General features: G+C 53.6%; 1 protein-coding gene across 1 annotated transcript; it reads right to left on the bottom strand.

Moving 5' to 3' along the window:
- Positions 1 to 506: 506 nt before the first annotated feature.
- Positions 507 to 14409, bottom strand: ANXA11 (annexin A11). Its single transcript, XM_006837440.1, has 14 exons — positions 14355 to 14409; positions 12722 to 12834; positions 10724 to 11095; positions 9366 to 9453; positions 9113 to 9207; positions 8355 to 8468; positions 6350 to 6440; positions 5967 to 6046; positions 5789 to 5845; positions 4664 to 4757; positions 3815 to 3910; positions 2710 to 2768; positions 2359 to 2481; positions 507 to 566 (listed from the first exon to the last, which is right to left on the bottom strand). The coding sequence occupies exons 1-14, from the start codon at positions 14407 to 14409 to the stop codon at positions 507 to 509; spliced, it is 1497 nt and encodes a 498-aa protein (XP_006837503.1).
- Positions 14410 to 15110: the final 701 nt, after the last annotated feature.

Here is a 15110-nt window from a genome sequence, read left to right as displayed (position 1 = left end):
AGCAGTGAGAGTTTGGCAATAACAAAACTCATGACACATACTCACCAGATGCAAAGACTGTCCTTACAGGTCCTCTTTTTACTCCTGTGAGGACACAGCATGTCCCCACCCAATCTCTCTCACCAGACATGTTTACGCAGCCAACAGACTTACATGCATCTGTCTAGCAATGAATGTGAAAAAAACATGTCTACAAATAAAATATAAAATGATGACTAAAATGAAGGCAGGAGTCGTAGCCACAAGCAAAGGGAAATGACCCCATGAGATAGGAAATAAAACATCTACTTTAGCAGCAGAGGCTGTGTGAGGGTGGGGAGTGAAAATGCTTCCTGAGAGAGTTCTAAACCGACCCAGGTCCTTCAGCAAGAAATGCGTGTCAGGAGAAGTGGGTATAGGACAGGGGCACCTCGGAGGGTACTTTTTGGGTGGCATTAGACATTCTTTTGGCCTTTTCCTGGCATTGCTTTGGGGGCAGGTGGGCAGAAGTGACCCTCCAGCCCTGCTCAGTCGTTGCCCCCACAGATCTTCAGCAGAATCTTGCGGTAATCCCCCGAAGTATCTCCCTGGCCATGGAAACAAGGAATATGTCCATTAAGGGAGGTAACACCACTTTCAACTTCCCAGTCCACTGGTTCTACAGTGGGTGAGCAGCTGTGCTCCCCACCAATCACCCCAGTTAGAAAAGTCAGAATTTGAAGAGTGAAACACCAAAAAATTTCCAACCAGCTAAAGAACTACAATCAGGACTGGCCAATATGTACTGGTCTTCCTGAGCACAGGTATGTGGAGCTACACAGGGATTACGCCGCCGTACAATGCAATGGCGTAATGTACCCGAGTACAATTCAGGTGTCCCAGATCCCAGCAGTGCCTCTGCCTTAGCCACTAGAAGTACAGGCCAGGCTTAACTAACTTCTGATCACCTCCTGCTACTGGGAAGAGCAAAGCCCGTGGCTTCTTCCCCCAGCCCCCAGCCCCCGGGTACACAGGGGTATTCTGTAAATCATGTCTGATCCTCTATTAGCAGCATCAGTTGTAGAGCCAGAGAAATGGCGATTAGCTTCTCCAAGTAACTTCCCCAACATGAAATGCTACTGAGGGCCAAATGTAGCACCTGGCCTTCGCCTTCAATTCCAAGGTTCAGCCATGTTCCAGACACACTGTCAGACTGGCCCTGGTGCATGGTATACAGGGAATTGCTAGTGTACTGGACATGACGTATGAGGGGGCTTCGAAAAGTTTGGGGGACAATTCCCTATCTTTAATTCCATCTGAAGCCCCTTCAGACACCTATATGTATACATAGCACATCACAGGGGTGGTTCATTCACAGGAAGACCTGGGTTCAATTCCTGGCCAGTGCAGCTCACAAGCAGCCTACACCCTCTGGCACTGGAAGCTGGCATGATGCTGTGATGCAGAACATATTTCAGTGGTACTTTCAGACTAAGGGTGGCTAGGAATAAAGACCTGGTCATCTACTGTGAGAACATCAACAATGACAAGGAAACCACATGGATCACAACAGTCTGAGCCCCACTATGCCTGGGGTCCCCATGGCTCAGAGCCAACTTGAGGGCAGCTAACAACAAGCATATAATATGTTTTATAGGGACTGCCTCATCCAATAGAGAGCCCTGGTGGCACTACGGCTAGGCACCAGACTGCTAACCACAAGGACGGCGGTTCAAACCCACCAGCTGCTCCTTGGGAGGAAGATGAGGCTGTCTGCTCCCATAAAGATTTCCAGGCTTGGAGACCCTAAGGAGCGGCTCAGCTCTACCATGAGGGTCACTACGAGTCAGAATCCACTAGATGGGAGAGGTTCTGTTGGTGGGTGAGGGAGGCCTCAGTCAATACTCAAAATATCTGTAGGGAGGAACTATTAATACCGCCATTTATAGATGATGGAGCTGGAGTTTAGGGAAGTTCAAGGAAGCTGCTGGAGATCCATACAGTTAGCAGGTAGAAAAACCAGAGCTAGACTCCAAGCAGGGGGACCCCACCTTCCTCCTGCGCCTCCACCGTGAAGTGAGAGGAAGCGGCCGATCCCAGAGCCTCAGGGACCTGAGTTTCTACTGACAGACTCTGAAGGCTGGCACCAAGCAAGGTGGGGGAGGTCCTGCTATCTGCTTACAGAGCAGTGGGGGATCAAGGAGGGTCATCAGCACAGTGCCCTCAAGGAACCTACAATCTGGTTGGGAGCAACTAGACCAACAAGTGAGAAGTTGAAGAGAACTTGAGGTGAATTAACCAGAGTCTAGAGTGTGGCAAAGAGGCCTCAGACCACGGGAGGGGAAAGGTGAGAGGCCAGGGAGGCCCACGGTGCATGAGACAGATGCCTGGGGCCCGTACCGAGATGTCGTGGTATAGCGACTTGCCGTACATCCTCTTGTACTCCACTCTGATGTCCAGGAGGTCGATCTCGCTTCGAGACACCATGATGCGAATCAGGGTCCGGTCCTTTGTCCCTGCTCCCTAAGGAGAGCCCACCAAAGGCATGAGCAACAGTAGGCCACGCCTTCCCACCTACCCTGGCACTCGGATCCCCTCCTGCATCTCCCAGCGCAGGGGGACAAGAGGAGCCTGCTTTCTTGTCTTCTCTGCTGTCAGACCTCTTGGCTGGAAGTGTGGTGCCCTCCCCACATGCTGTCATGCCCAGCCCCCTCCATCTCCCCAGGCCCTCTGCACATGGGTGTGACATACCCTCATGGCCTTGTTGAGCCTTTCAGCAAAGAAGGCTGGGGTGTTCTTGAGACATTTCACTAGAAAAGAGAAAACACAGTGTTATTAGAGCGACAGAAGGGCTCCCATCCCACGGGATGGTCCAGGAAGGGGGCCCCATGTCAAACCTATCACTGTGTCCATCTCCCCAACTCCTCCAGGCTCAGTATCTCACAAGCTGGCCTCCAGCTCTCTGGAATTAAAACCACACAACACACCTTTATGGCGGCCAATGTTGTGGAAGGTGTGAGAAGCAGAGAGGGACCAGGGGGTTAAATGACGATTGGAATTGCACAGGGAGGAACTGAGGATGGAGAGAGGGGCTCTATTGTTGGTCCAGCAGTGGCAGGGTGACTGGAGAAGCAATGCACGACCCAGGGTGGCATTGGGGCCATGCAGAACGAGGGTCTCCTGAGTGGTTTCTCTCCAGCAGACCTCAGTCCCTACCATGCGGGGCAAGCACGGCTTGCTCCCTTATTTGGAGCAAATATGTCCCACCCACAGAGTTCCCAGAAACACAAGGCAGAAATGGTAAAACTCATTTTCCAACGGGTACGAAGAGGGACTGGGAGGGCCAGGGGTGCAGACCCCACCCTTTAGGGTAAGGGGACCAGGAGCCTGCTGGGCTTTCCAGGGTCTGGCATCACCAGGGGCACCTCTCATCCTGGGAGCTAGGTCAGCTCTCCTTAGCAAAGCCTGTTCTGTGGTTCCAAGTAAAAAATCTCTGTATGTGTTTCTATCACAAGCATCTGACAACTGCCTACAGGGCTGTATTTTTAGAGGAAACTTGGCAGGACCCGAGTCCTCTTCCTTCGGGAGAGAAGCTGGATGCGTTCCCCTGGGTGGCCACACTGCAGCTCTCTTCCTCAGAACCGAGCTCGAAATACAAACAGCCATTTCTGCCTCTGGGTCAGCGAGGGGCTCTGACCCCTGTGGTTTTAGTCACTGCACCACCCCACCCCTCCGCTGGATGGTGAGACCCCTGGAATTAACAAACATTTGCTCACCCCAGACAAGCACCCACCCAAGCAGGAAGGCCGAGCCCAGCGTGTGTGGCTCGGGGACAAGACAGGCCTGAGACACGTACCCACAGCCAGCATGCCATGCTCCAGGTCTCCGGACATCTCCCGGCAGATACTCTTCTCAATGTCCCGGCCGGTCATCCGCTGGTACTCATTAAAAACTAACCAGAAACACAAGAGCCATGTGGTGAGGGTGCCTCTACCCATTCCCGGGGCCCACGTCTCCCACTCGACTCCTCCCCTACCAACTGCCCCTTGTTCACGTTATCTTTACTCAGACTGTGTACCCAATCCCACCTCAATCCGACCCCTGCCCTGCAAGTCCCCTCCCAGTCCTCCTCTGTTGCCCATGTGATAGTCTTGTCCCCGCCTCCACAGCTTGGCCCCATGGAGCTCAACGGATACGTAGTGATTGACTGAGGAAGGAAAGAATAATGGTAAGTATGTATCTGGCTCTTTCATGGCGACCCCATGTGTATCGGAGGAGAGAACATGCTTCACAAGGCTCTCACTGGCTGATCTTTCAGATTACCAGGCCTGTGTTCCGAGGTACCTCTGGGTGCACTAACCCTGACGACATCCTTTCAGTGAGGAACCGAGCGCATGCCTTCACCTTCTGCGCCCACCCAGGACCTCCTAGTGTTTGTGATTGTAACTCTTTCTTAAGCCACACCTTGGATAACAGTGGACTCTTTCACATCCTGGTGTACAAAGATGCCAGCAAACAGGAGGTACTACCTCCCTCACCTCTTCCTGCCCTTCCTCCAGAACCCATGCTCAGAGAAACTCAGGAAACCCTAGACCACCACCAGGGGGCTCCTGTGAGAGCAGAAGTGTCAACAGTTCCTAGAAGCTCACTGTTCTCACAGTACCTGTCTGTCTTCATCTGACCAGGGAGGCCAGGGCTAACTTACCTGCTACCAGGTGGGCCCGGCTACGGGAGCACAGAACCGCGTTGAACTTGGACTCGTCTGTCCCAAGGCGGTTCTCCCCGGCTGCATACAGCTCCTGTACAGAGAAGATGACAGGCCTGCACTGAGGGCTTCCCCGTGATCACCTGGACAGACAAGCCTGGAGGGAAGGCAGCCCCACACTGGGCGTGGGCACTGTGGGAGCTCAGGCTGTGGCATGTTCACTGGGTTGAACCAGATGCCCTCTACACAGCCCCCTGTGAAGTGACACAGGACTCAGGAGCTGTGGACTAGGAGGACCAAGGTACAACTAGGGGCCCAGGTCAAGCAAGGAACAGCCATAACCCAGCAAAGGGAGCAGTGTGATAGAGAAGAAAATGGGCTGAGGCCTGGGCCCCATGGGACTCTAGACAGGTCACTACCCTCTCTGAGCTTCAGTTTCCATCTGGAAAATACAAGTTAAGTACTGGACTTTAAGAACCTCTTCTTTCAGCCAGCACAGGGGGGCATTCTATGTGGTCCTTTTCCAGCCTGATAATGGAAAGATGACCACGTGGCCACTGGCCCTTACCCAGGGTTTGGAGAACTGAGGGGAGCAGTGTACTGGAGCCCCAGGGATGGCTAGCTCTACCCTACCAGAAAACAGACTATGAGGGTCTCCAGCAGGACACTGTGGTCTCAGTGCATCGAGGAAACCTGAACTCCACCAGAGAGGGGCCGAACCCAGATGCCTGGACAGACAGGAAACAGCAGAGAGACGTCCCCTCTCATCTGACTCCCCTAGACTGGGCCAGGGCTGGAGTCTCAGGCTCTACCTCTGATGTGACAGCTGGTTTCTGGGCTCATACCATCCAAAGCTTAGCAGGTGAGTGCCGTGCCCATCACTTCACAAACACACTGGCCTGCACAGTTTGGCACAGGAAAAGTGGGGTCACATGCAACCCGATAACCGTACTCAGTCAACTCTTCCAAGGGGGGAAAGGGAGGCCCAGAGTGGGTGGCTTGCTCCAGGTCACACAGCTGACAAAGCTTCCTGAGGCCTCTCAGTCCTGCTCTTTCTGCCGCCACCAGCGCGCCTCCCTTGTGCACTGAGCAGGTGGCGTCACCTGGCTGAGGAAGCCCACTCACCTGCACATCTCTCTGGACAAGTGACAAGTCCACGTTTGTGCTCTCATCCCGGTTCCCCTGAAATGAACACAGGCAGAATGGTCAGGCCCACTCCTGGGAGCTTTTCCCACCTCCCCCAGTTCCTTTTCCTCAGGGTGTGAGGCCCTCTCTCCTCCCAGCCCTGAGGTGGGGGAGGCACCTGAGAAAGGGAGATGAGGAGCCGCTGGAAATGTCCCGATGTGTCGCTCCGAATGGCCTCCTCCAGGGTCTTTTTGAATTCTAAATAAGAGACACACAGGAAGGTCCACCTAGAGCCCCTGAAAGCAGTTACCCGGGGCACACAGTGTCCAGAGTGGGCACTGGGAGGGGATGGCCTGGCCCAAATCATGCTTTAGTCTACCTTTAGTCACCTGCCCATGTGTAAAAAGTAGGCAGGTCTGGGTCTTAGGTTAAAACTCAAAGACAGAAGTTGGGTGATAAGAAGGCTGAAAGGAAAAAAAAAGGTCCTGGCAGGTGTGGCCAGGACCCAGGAAGCAGACAGATCTGCAGAGCTCAGCACCTGGAGGCCTGGCGCCACCTCACCTGCCTTGTAGGCTCGGTTCAGCTCCCGGATGTGCTCATTGCTGCGCGACGCCAAGATCTCAATCAGACAGGCTTCGTCAGTACCAGCCCCCTGCAGGAGCAAGGGGGCAAACAGCTCAAGCACCACACACTGAGAGCCCCAAACAGCACCCAGGAGCCAGAACCAGGCTGCTGCCTTAGCCCTCACACAGCAAACCCAGCAACAACGGTGACAATCTGGGGCCATCACAGAAGCAAGCAGTGACGTCTCCAAGGCTGCATGGGCCATAGTCAACTTCGGATGGGGACCTGGGACTGTTTCATTTATAATTCAGCTCATGACTGAGATGAGAAACAACTGAGAAAATGGTTTCACCCTAGAGAGATCAGAGTACCGTCCCTGGGTGGTGTAAACAGATATGTGTTCGACTGTGAACTGAAAGGCTGGTGGTTCAAGTCTACCCAGAGGCATCTAAGACAGGCCTGTGACTGCTTCTGAACGGTCACAGCCTAGCAATGCTATGTATGAGCTGTACCCTGCACGTGGGGTCACCGTGCGTCAGAATCAACTTGACAGCAACTGACCACCACCTCCACTACTACAGAGTGGACAGTGACAATGAGAAAAGGCCAGGACAGAAGGGACGGCAATGCTAGGGCAGAGCCAGAGCAGGCGACAGAGCCGGCAGCCCAGCTTTTATGTCGATAGGAATCATGGTTCTGCTACGGACTACCTGCGGGGCTGTGGCGGCTTTCTGTGCCTCGGTGTCCTTGTTTGTACAGCAGGATGACACCCTAGCGCAGTCATGAGGATGACAGGAGTGAACAGTGTTTCACAGTGGCACACAGAGCCCCACCCAGAGCTCGCTGCCATGCCATCACCACCCCTCCTGCTGTTAAGGCGTGTGAGGGGACAAAGAGCTTTCATTCACCACTCAAGGCTCAGCACGTCAGACACACCACACACATCTCCCATTTGTGGACGCTCAAGGACACCCAGCTACTTAGTGACATCTGTCCCAACCCCAAACGTGTGTTGTTCCCAGCACCCCACAACTACCCCGCCTTGAGATGGCTGTGGCTGGGCAGATGCCCTCTCCCTGGGTCCCTCCCGAGTTGCCTTCTGCCCCCACCCGCCCCCAGCCCTGGATGAAGACAGCACAGAGATGCATTTCTTCCAGGCCCCAGCCTGCATTCTCTGCTTCTCTCCTTGGGGTAGGAAACTCATTGTGTCTGTCAGACCTCTGAGTAAATGTAAGAGTCCTCCTGGGTGGCCTGTCCGGCTCACAAGGATTTCGCCTATGTTGTGGGTGTCTGGGGAGCCAAATGTACACGGCCTTCCTTCTGTCATAACGGGTTGAACTGGAGGGAGAGAATAGACCCAGGCTGAGCCACTCTTCCTTCTCCTTGGAATGTGGCTGCTCTCTTCTGTGGCTGGGTCACTGAGCTGTAAGCAGGGAGGGTGACAGGCATACCCACTAGACAGGCAAGCAGCGGCAGAGAGAGAAGTTGAGAGAAGAATGAAGTGGGCACTCAGGAAGAAGCCAAGATGAGGGAGAAACCACGCCCAGGTCCCTTCCATTCCATCTCTTGATGCCGGCTGTATTTCTGTATCTCAACCAATCCCTTGTTTCTGTGTTGCTTATATTCCTCAAGTGTGCCTCTGTTGTTTGGTAATAAAAAAGTTCCAACTTCAGTCCCGTGTTGGTGGTGTTGTTAAGTGCTGTCAAGTTGGTTCTGACTCACAGCGACTCTGTATAGAGTTTCCAAGGAGCTGCTGCTGGGTTTGAACCACTGATCTTGAGGTTAGCTGTCCAGTACTCATCTACAGCACCACACCAGGACTCCACAACCTTTTAACCTTGCAGACCCCAGTCCTCACCATTATTTCAAAGTGGGGAAGGATGCAGATGCTTCTTGAGGAAATCACCCCAGGTTCAGTACCTAGGCTCCAACTCAGCTGCCACACAGCCCCCTGGGACCTATGTCCACACATGTGAACACACACACACGCACATGTACACACCTTGATGGCTTCTTTGATCTCATACACATCAAACAGGACCGGGGTCTTCATCATAGCCAGGATTGTCTTCTCAAAGTTTCCTGACAGTTCCGATTTCAGATCTTTAATCAAATCCTGATTGAATATTAAACAAACAAAATTTATTTTGAGACCCCCCCTATAGAAGGTGCTCAAACCGAACACGTCCTGGATCCTAGTAACACCTGGGGGCGTGGTAGAAAAGCCAACTCTCCAGCCCTACCCCATACCTGCTGGTCAGTGTCTGAATTTGAACAAGATGCCCAGTGGATCCAGGGCACATAAAAATCTGAGGAGCCCTGGGCTTGAGCACTGACCTAGCCAGCACTTCCCCAAGTTTTACCTTTCTAAGCTTCCCAAATCCCAAAGATCAGAATCTGTCCCCTAGCATCTGTGCAGGACTTTAAACCCCTTTCTTCCGAGTTCTTGTACCAGCAGTAAGCCTCCTACCTACAGTGGTGGTAGAAAGCTGGTCTGACAGGTGGTGAGGTAGGCTGGGTGAGTTGCATGCAGTAGAGCCAGAGCTAGACCCCAGATCTCCTGATACCCTCTTCACCCAATCGCATCTCAGTACTATAAGGGTCCTGGGATTTCTCCCTCAGAACAGACTTCAATTCTAAAGGAGACCACTGGTTGGTGGTCAGCAGGAAAGGGTCAAGTGTGCATCTCCAAAAGCCAGGTGCGCAGCCCATGAAAAGCAGGGCTGAGCAGGCAGGATGTGGCTGCCACTGCCCACTCACCTTCCCGTAAGCAGTCTTGAAGGACAGGAGAATCTGCTGCCGCTGCTTGCTAGAGCGACTTCCCAAGCAGTCAATGATGGCCTGCTCGTCAGTCCCTGCAGGAGGAAGGGGCAGGAGTGGACAGGGCTGGACAGGAGGCTCATCAACTGCAGACTTTACTGGCTTGGATCCTCCAGTCCTCCCCTGCTAACGACCCCAGCACACAAAGCTGCATGATTGGGGCAGGGGTGATTTAAGTCCACGGGTCTCTCACCAAAGCCTTTCATGGCCTTGCGCAGGACCTCGGCATCTCGCAATGGGTCAAATCCAGGAGTGTCTGCAATGGTGCCGCGATTCCCCAACTATTTGGATAAGCAGACACGGTAAGATGACTTGCATACCTGCTCCCCAAATGCTGGGAACCACCCTTTCTTGAAGAGTTGGTACCTGAAGGAGCCCACCAGGTCAACAGTGTAGAAGATTCCACACTCAGTCAGCCTCATGTGACTTCCCCGGCCCCAGGGCTCGGAGATTAAAGCTTGCCTCCCATGACTAGGAACCCATCTGGAGCTATTCCTGACCCTGAAGCCCTGCCCTAGCCCAAGTCTTCCTTCCAAGTCTTACAAGGACTGAAGCCATAGGGCTGCGGTGTGGGTTCCTAATGACAGGCAGGCTTCAGAGCAGCAGCATACCTCGGGGGCTCCTCACACAGCCTGACTAGCTGAAGCAGCATCTTTTTGCCATTTAGAAAACAATGTCCCCATCCAGGTGGATGCAGCTCCATCTCAGATGTCCAACCTCACAACGGGACACAGCATCCCTGACCCTGAATGTAGACCACCTTCCTCCTGAACTGACCCTGGTTTCCCGGAACTGTTCCCTATAACTGGCTTGCTGCTGGAACTACAGCTCTACTACTGACAAGATGGAACTTTCCAGACTGACCTGTCTGTCGGTGCCTGTTCTGTGGGAACTATAAACTGATCGCAGCTAAACAGCTAAGCTTATAGAGCAAAGGTGAAGGGGATAGGTAGGGAGAGAGGATGGAAAGCAGGGCAGCGGTGAGGCATGGTGTGGGTGGCAGCTAGGGATGAAGGGGACCCTTTGTCTAAAAATAGTAGGCACACACATACCACTTGCCTGCGCTGGGCTGACTGGGCCATATAACCGTGACAACAAAATTTGGGCTCTACAAACATGAACTGTTCTTTGAAATGAGTCAAGATCAACCCAGGGGAAGCTGCCAACTTTCCTTCCCCAAAGGAGGCAAAGCCCATGGGGACATGGGGAGGGGGCGTGTCAAGGGGGCTAGAGATGAATGGCTGCTGGCACAAAGCCTGGGGCTGGCTGCACGCAGTCCTTGTGGGATGCACAGTTTAAGTAAATGCCAAGGAGTGATGTGGGGCATGGTGGCCGCCAGCTCCAGCTTGCACAGACCCTCCGCTACCTAAACGGGAAGCTGAGCGGGGCTGTTCCTGGAGGATTCAAGGACTACAGACCAGGGCGGTTGGTCTGTGAAACGGACAATCTGTGAAACAGGAAGTTGCAGCTGGAAGTCCAGCTCCCTCCCCCCAGGCCCAGGCCTTGCAGGCAGCTTGTCTCCTGACAGAGGGTAGCACAATGGTCACTCACCTGGGTGGGGGGCACAGCGGGGGTGACAGTCCCAGATCCTGGGAACGCTGGGTAGCTTGGCACTGGCTGCAGTTGCTGTGCAGGAGGGGGCACCGGCTGCTGCCCGGGGTAGGTCATTGGGGGTTGTCCAGGGTAGGCCCCTGGGGGCTGCTGACCAGGCACAGGGGCTCCTGGGTATGGTGGATATGAAGGCATCCCGGAGGGTGGGTTTCCTCCAGGGGGCGGATACATCCCATATGGAGGAATGGGCTGCTGGGCAGAGGGAGGCTGACCAAAGCCCCCAGGGGGTACTGGAGGGTAACCACCCCCAGGAGCTCCTGGGTACAGGTTTGGCATGTTGGCACCTCCAAATGTCCCCGACATGTTGGCCGCCTGAAAATACACAAAGCAGCGTCTAAGACAGAGGCCCTAACAAGGTTCACCTCAGTCTCTCTGCCCTTCCGACCTGAGCCCTGCGGTGGGATCCCCAAAGCTTTACTCACAGCTCCATTGAAGGGAAACCGCCACCAGCTTAGTGCCAGCAGCATCCCCGGTGCCTACTCCGTACGTACCCTGCACTCTGTACCCTGCCTATACTGAGCACCCTTCATGCCTTATCTAACGAAATCCTCAGTGTCTCCACTTGTGAAATATGAAGCGTTAACACACCCAGAGAGCTGAAAACCCTTGTTCAGAATTACACGGTGGTCAGCAGATGGCTGCGCTGGGCCTCTGCTGCAGGCCTTTCTGAGTCCTTCCTTCTATCCCAGGCTAATGGGCCAATGTGAGTGGTACCTACCTCCAGGAACTAATGCTCGGGTGGGCTTGTGCTTTACCCTGTCAGCACCACCCCCAGAATAAATGTGTAAATGCTGATGAGCGTCTGCTACACACTCTATGATCTGGTCCCAGTCTTCACTGACCCAACAGCTGAGTGCACCAGGCATGGCGCCCCTCGGCCCAGCATACTTTCCCCTGAGCACTCCGCTGGCGCTCCTCCCTCCCTCCTTTGCCTCCTCAGCAAGGCCCACCCTGAGCTCTCACTGTCCCACTTCACCCTGCACCCTGACCTCCTAGCCTGCTCACTGCCGATGGCTCTGCTGTGTCTGTTCTGCCCAGCCTGTGAGAAGATGCATGATCCAGGGCAGAGATTTCCTCCCATGTCCCCTGTACCGATAAGTGAGCCTGGCGCATGCTTACATTGAACATGTTTATTGTTTTTAACTTTTTACTGTGAACTGAGTGAAGGTTTACAGAGCAGATCATCAGTTTTACCTTTGATAATTCACACACATTTTGTTTCATCTAGCTGATGCCATCTGTTCAAGGGAACACCATTTATCCCACTTCCTCCTTGTGTTTCTTGCTTTTCTTCCTCCTTTCCTATCTCTTTTGAACTTTGTCCCTGGGTAAATGCTGCCCTTTTGATTTCAAATGGCTGATTAATCTAAGGAGTGCTTACTTCCGGAGGGTTATATTGTTCCCTTATGTTGTTGTTAAGTACTGGAGTCATTGTGACTGACAGCAACCCCTTACAGGATTTCCAAGGAGCGGAGCGGCTTATGTGAGTGAAAATTGATCTATGGGGTGAGTTCAATGTCACACCTGAAGGGGGACTAACTAGTCTATCTGGTAAACCTACTCTTCAGCATTTTTTTCAGTTTATAAAATATATTTTTTAAAAGTAAAACCACACATGTATGTAACATGTCTGCCATGCTAACTGCCATGGAGAAAACACACAAATACAGAGACACCAGCCCTATGCTGAGCTCATACAGAAGGCGCATAATAAATACTTCCAAAGGCACCGCCCTCTACCCAGCCCAGCTAGAGCTGAGAAGCCGCAGCTCCCCTCCCCTCACTTTAGAGAAGCAACATGGAGAGTCACACAGGCCGTGACAGGGGGCGGAGCACTGGTGAAAGAAGGCCCCGCCCCAAAAGAGGAGCCAGGAAGCCCGCAGCTGACCCCATGCAGACCTGGCCCTAGACGCAGCCTTGGCAGAGAGCTGGACTTACCATTCCTGCGAGGTGGTCCTGGTTGAACTGCCCTGCGTAGTTGGCTACGTTATCCAGTCCAATGGGGGGCATAGTGGGTGGGGGGTAGACAGCACCCCCCCAGGCACCACCACCTGAAAGGTACAGTAAGCCCGGTATAGCCCACGGGCAACCTTTAGACGGGGACAAAGCTCTTGGCCATCAGGAAGGAGTCTGGCGGAGCCCCCAGCACAGCTCTGCGGGACACTCGGATAACACTCAGGCAGGAAAATCTACCGCTAGCCAGGGTGAGACAGCCTCCTCTTTTTCCAGGGAGAAAGGCAGTTGAGCAACTCTCGTGAGATCTTGGGGGGTTGGGGACTATTAGAACTCTGAGGGCAGACGCGGACCCTGTGAGAGCTCATGACAGTGGTGAGCCTGAGGACCTGGGGTCAGGGGCTGAAGGGACAGGCCTAGAGCTGGGCGCTGGCTGTTACTATGCTGTTTGCTGACAATCTGCTGGAGGCAGGGAGAGTTTGCACAGGGGGCACTGAGAGAGAGGCGGGATGGAGGGAGACAAACGCAGTCAGTCCACATAGGGACAGCAATGGAAAGGCAGAGCTCCAAGACCAACAGGATCAAGGTCTACGCCCTGGACAAGGCCTGCGACTACTCAGGGTTCCATTTCCTGGTGGACAAACAGTAACGCTAACTGGAAGGACTGGTGAGTGGAGACTCTGCAGAGAGGCCTGGTGTACAGAGAGCCTTAGTGGGCGTTACTGGTCAGTGACCAGCTTCCTGCCTGTGACAGGGGCTGGTTTTTCTGCTCCAGGTTCGGGAATACTCAGGGCAGATCCCTCTCTAAGTCACTGAGGCTGCCCCACTGAGCTGACAAACAGTGACGGTGGTAGGATTCCCAGTAGAGAGGGGACGAAGGCTGTGTTGTCAAATCTGGTTCAGAGAAGAATAAGCCAGTGACAGCAGCTGAGCCACCTCCAGGTCTGGTCCTGTTTCTTCACTTGTCAGACAGGAGTGAGGGTCCGGATGACCTGCGGATGCTCAGAGGTCTCCTAGGGTGAGGGGTAGCTGCTGGTCAGGCCCCCTCAGGAAGACCAACCTTGTCATGGGCCCTTTCTTCCCCCTCGTCCCAGGGCACTGGATGCTCCCAACTGTGGAGACCACAGTTCATTTCTGGAACATCAATGTGGTCAGATAACTTCTATAGTGTGGAGAGGCACACCTGACAGGTGGCTGATGTCCATGCTATCTGCTGCCACCACGCTGGGGCAGCCACTGTCATGGAAGGCCCCTGCTACAGCACACAAGGGGCACTGTCCTTTTAACAGGACTTCTGAGAGTACAGTACAAAGGCTCCGTCTACTCTCCTGAACATCTGTGAACCCACGTGGGAGAGGAGAAACAGTCTAAGACATGTGTAGGCATCGGCCTACTGATATCAGCTATGCCAGCAGAGGACTCAGTCCCAGCTGGTCCTAGCCACCCAGAACTAGCTCCAAGCCCATGCCTCTCCTGGCTTCAGCACCCACCTTAGATGCACTGAGGGGAGAGGTGGGCAGTGAGAAAACTACTGCAAACCACGATTATTCCCCCAGTCTCCACTGTCCATTCTGTGCAGGGCTGCATTCACTCTCCATGCCCCACCTCACACCCTTACCTGGTGCAGCTGGGGGGTAGCTCCCAGCAGGTGGGGGATAGCCTGGGTAGCTCATGGTTGGATCTAAAAGGCAAGAAGAAAGCATATCAGGCTCTGAGTAAGGAGATGCAGACTGCTGATCAGGAGAGCTCTTCTGGAGAGCGGTAACCACCACACCAGGGTCCCTGCAGGAGAAGTGGCATCAGGACTGACTGCGGCAATCTACTTTACCCTTGATTGTTGGGGCCTCCAGCTAGGCACAGCGAGGGCTGCAAGCAGCTCAAGCTACACAAGAGGACACACTTCATTCAGCAGGGGTAAGCTTGAGGCTTCCTTGACAAACACTTCCACCCAAGTTTCACTCGCATGTCCCGTTCCCAGGGCTCATGGTCTCCTCATCTTTGACAATGTTGCAGTCCTTGGTGAGCACCAATGGTTAACATGTTCAACTTCTAACTAAAAGGCTGGAGGTTCAAGTCGACCCAGAGGCACCTTGGAAGAAAGTCCTGGCACTCTACTTCCAAAAACTCAGCCACGGAAGACACTGCCAAGCACAGTTCTCCTCTGACACACACAGAGGCTGTCTTCAAGACAAAGCACTAGGCATAAATAAAATAGCTAGTTCTGAATTTGAATCTAGACTCCATTCCTGCTTAGCAAGACTAAGGTGTCACATCTTGTTCCCAGAGAGGGTCGAGGCAAATGATGACCAGAAAACACATTGCTGAGAGCAAGTTATTTTCAACTTACCTTACTTACCAAGGTACAGACTGATTG

Source organism: Chrysochloris asiatica, unplaced genomic scaffold (genome assembly GCF_000296735.1).
Source record: "Chrysochloris asiatica unplaced genomic scaffold, ChrAsi1.0 scaffold00020, whole genome shotgun sequence".
In the NCBI taxonomy this organism is placed as follows: domain Eukaryota; kingdom Metazoa; phylum Chordata; class Mammalia; order Afrosoricida; family Chrysochloridae; genus Chrysochloris; species Chrysochloris asiatica.
The sequence above is the reverse complement of the archived record's forward strand: the minus strand, read 5'-3'. Positions and strand labels throughout refer to the sequence as shown.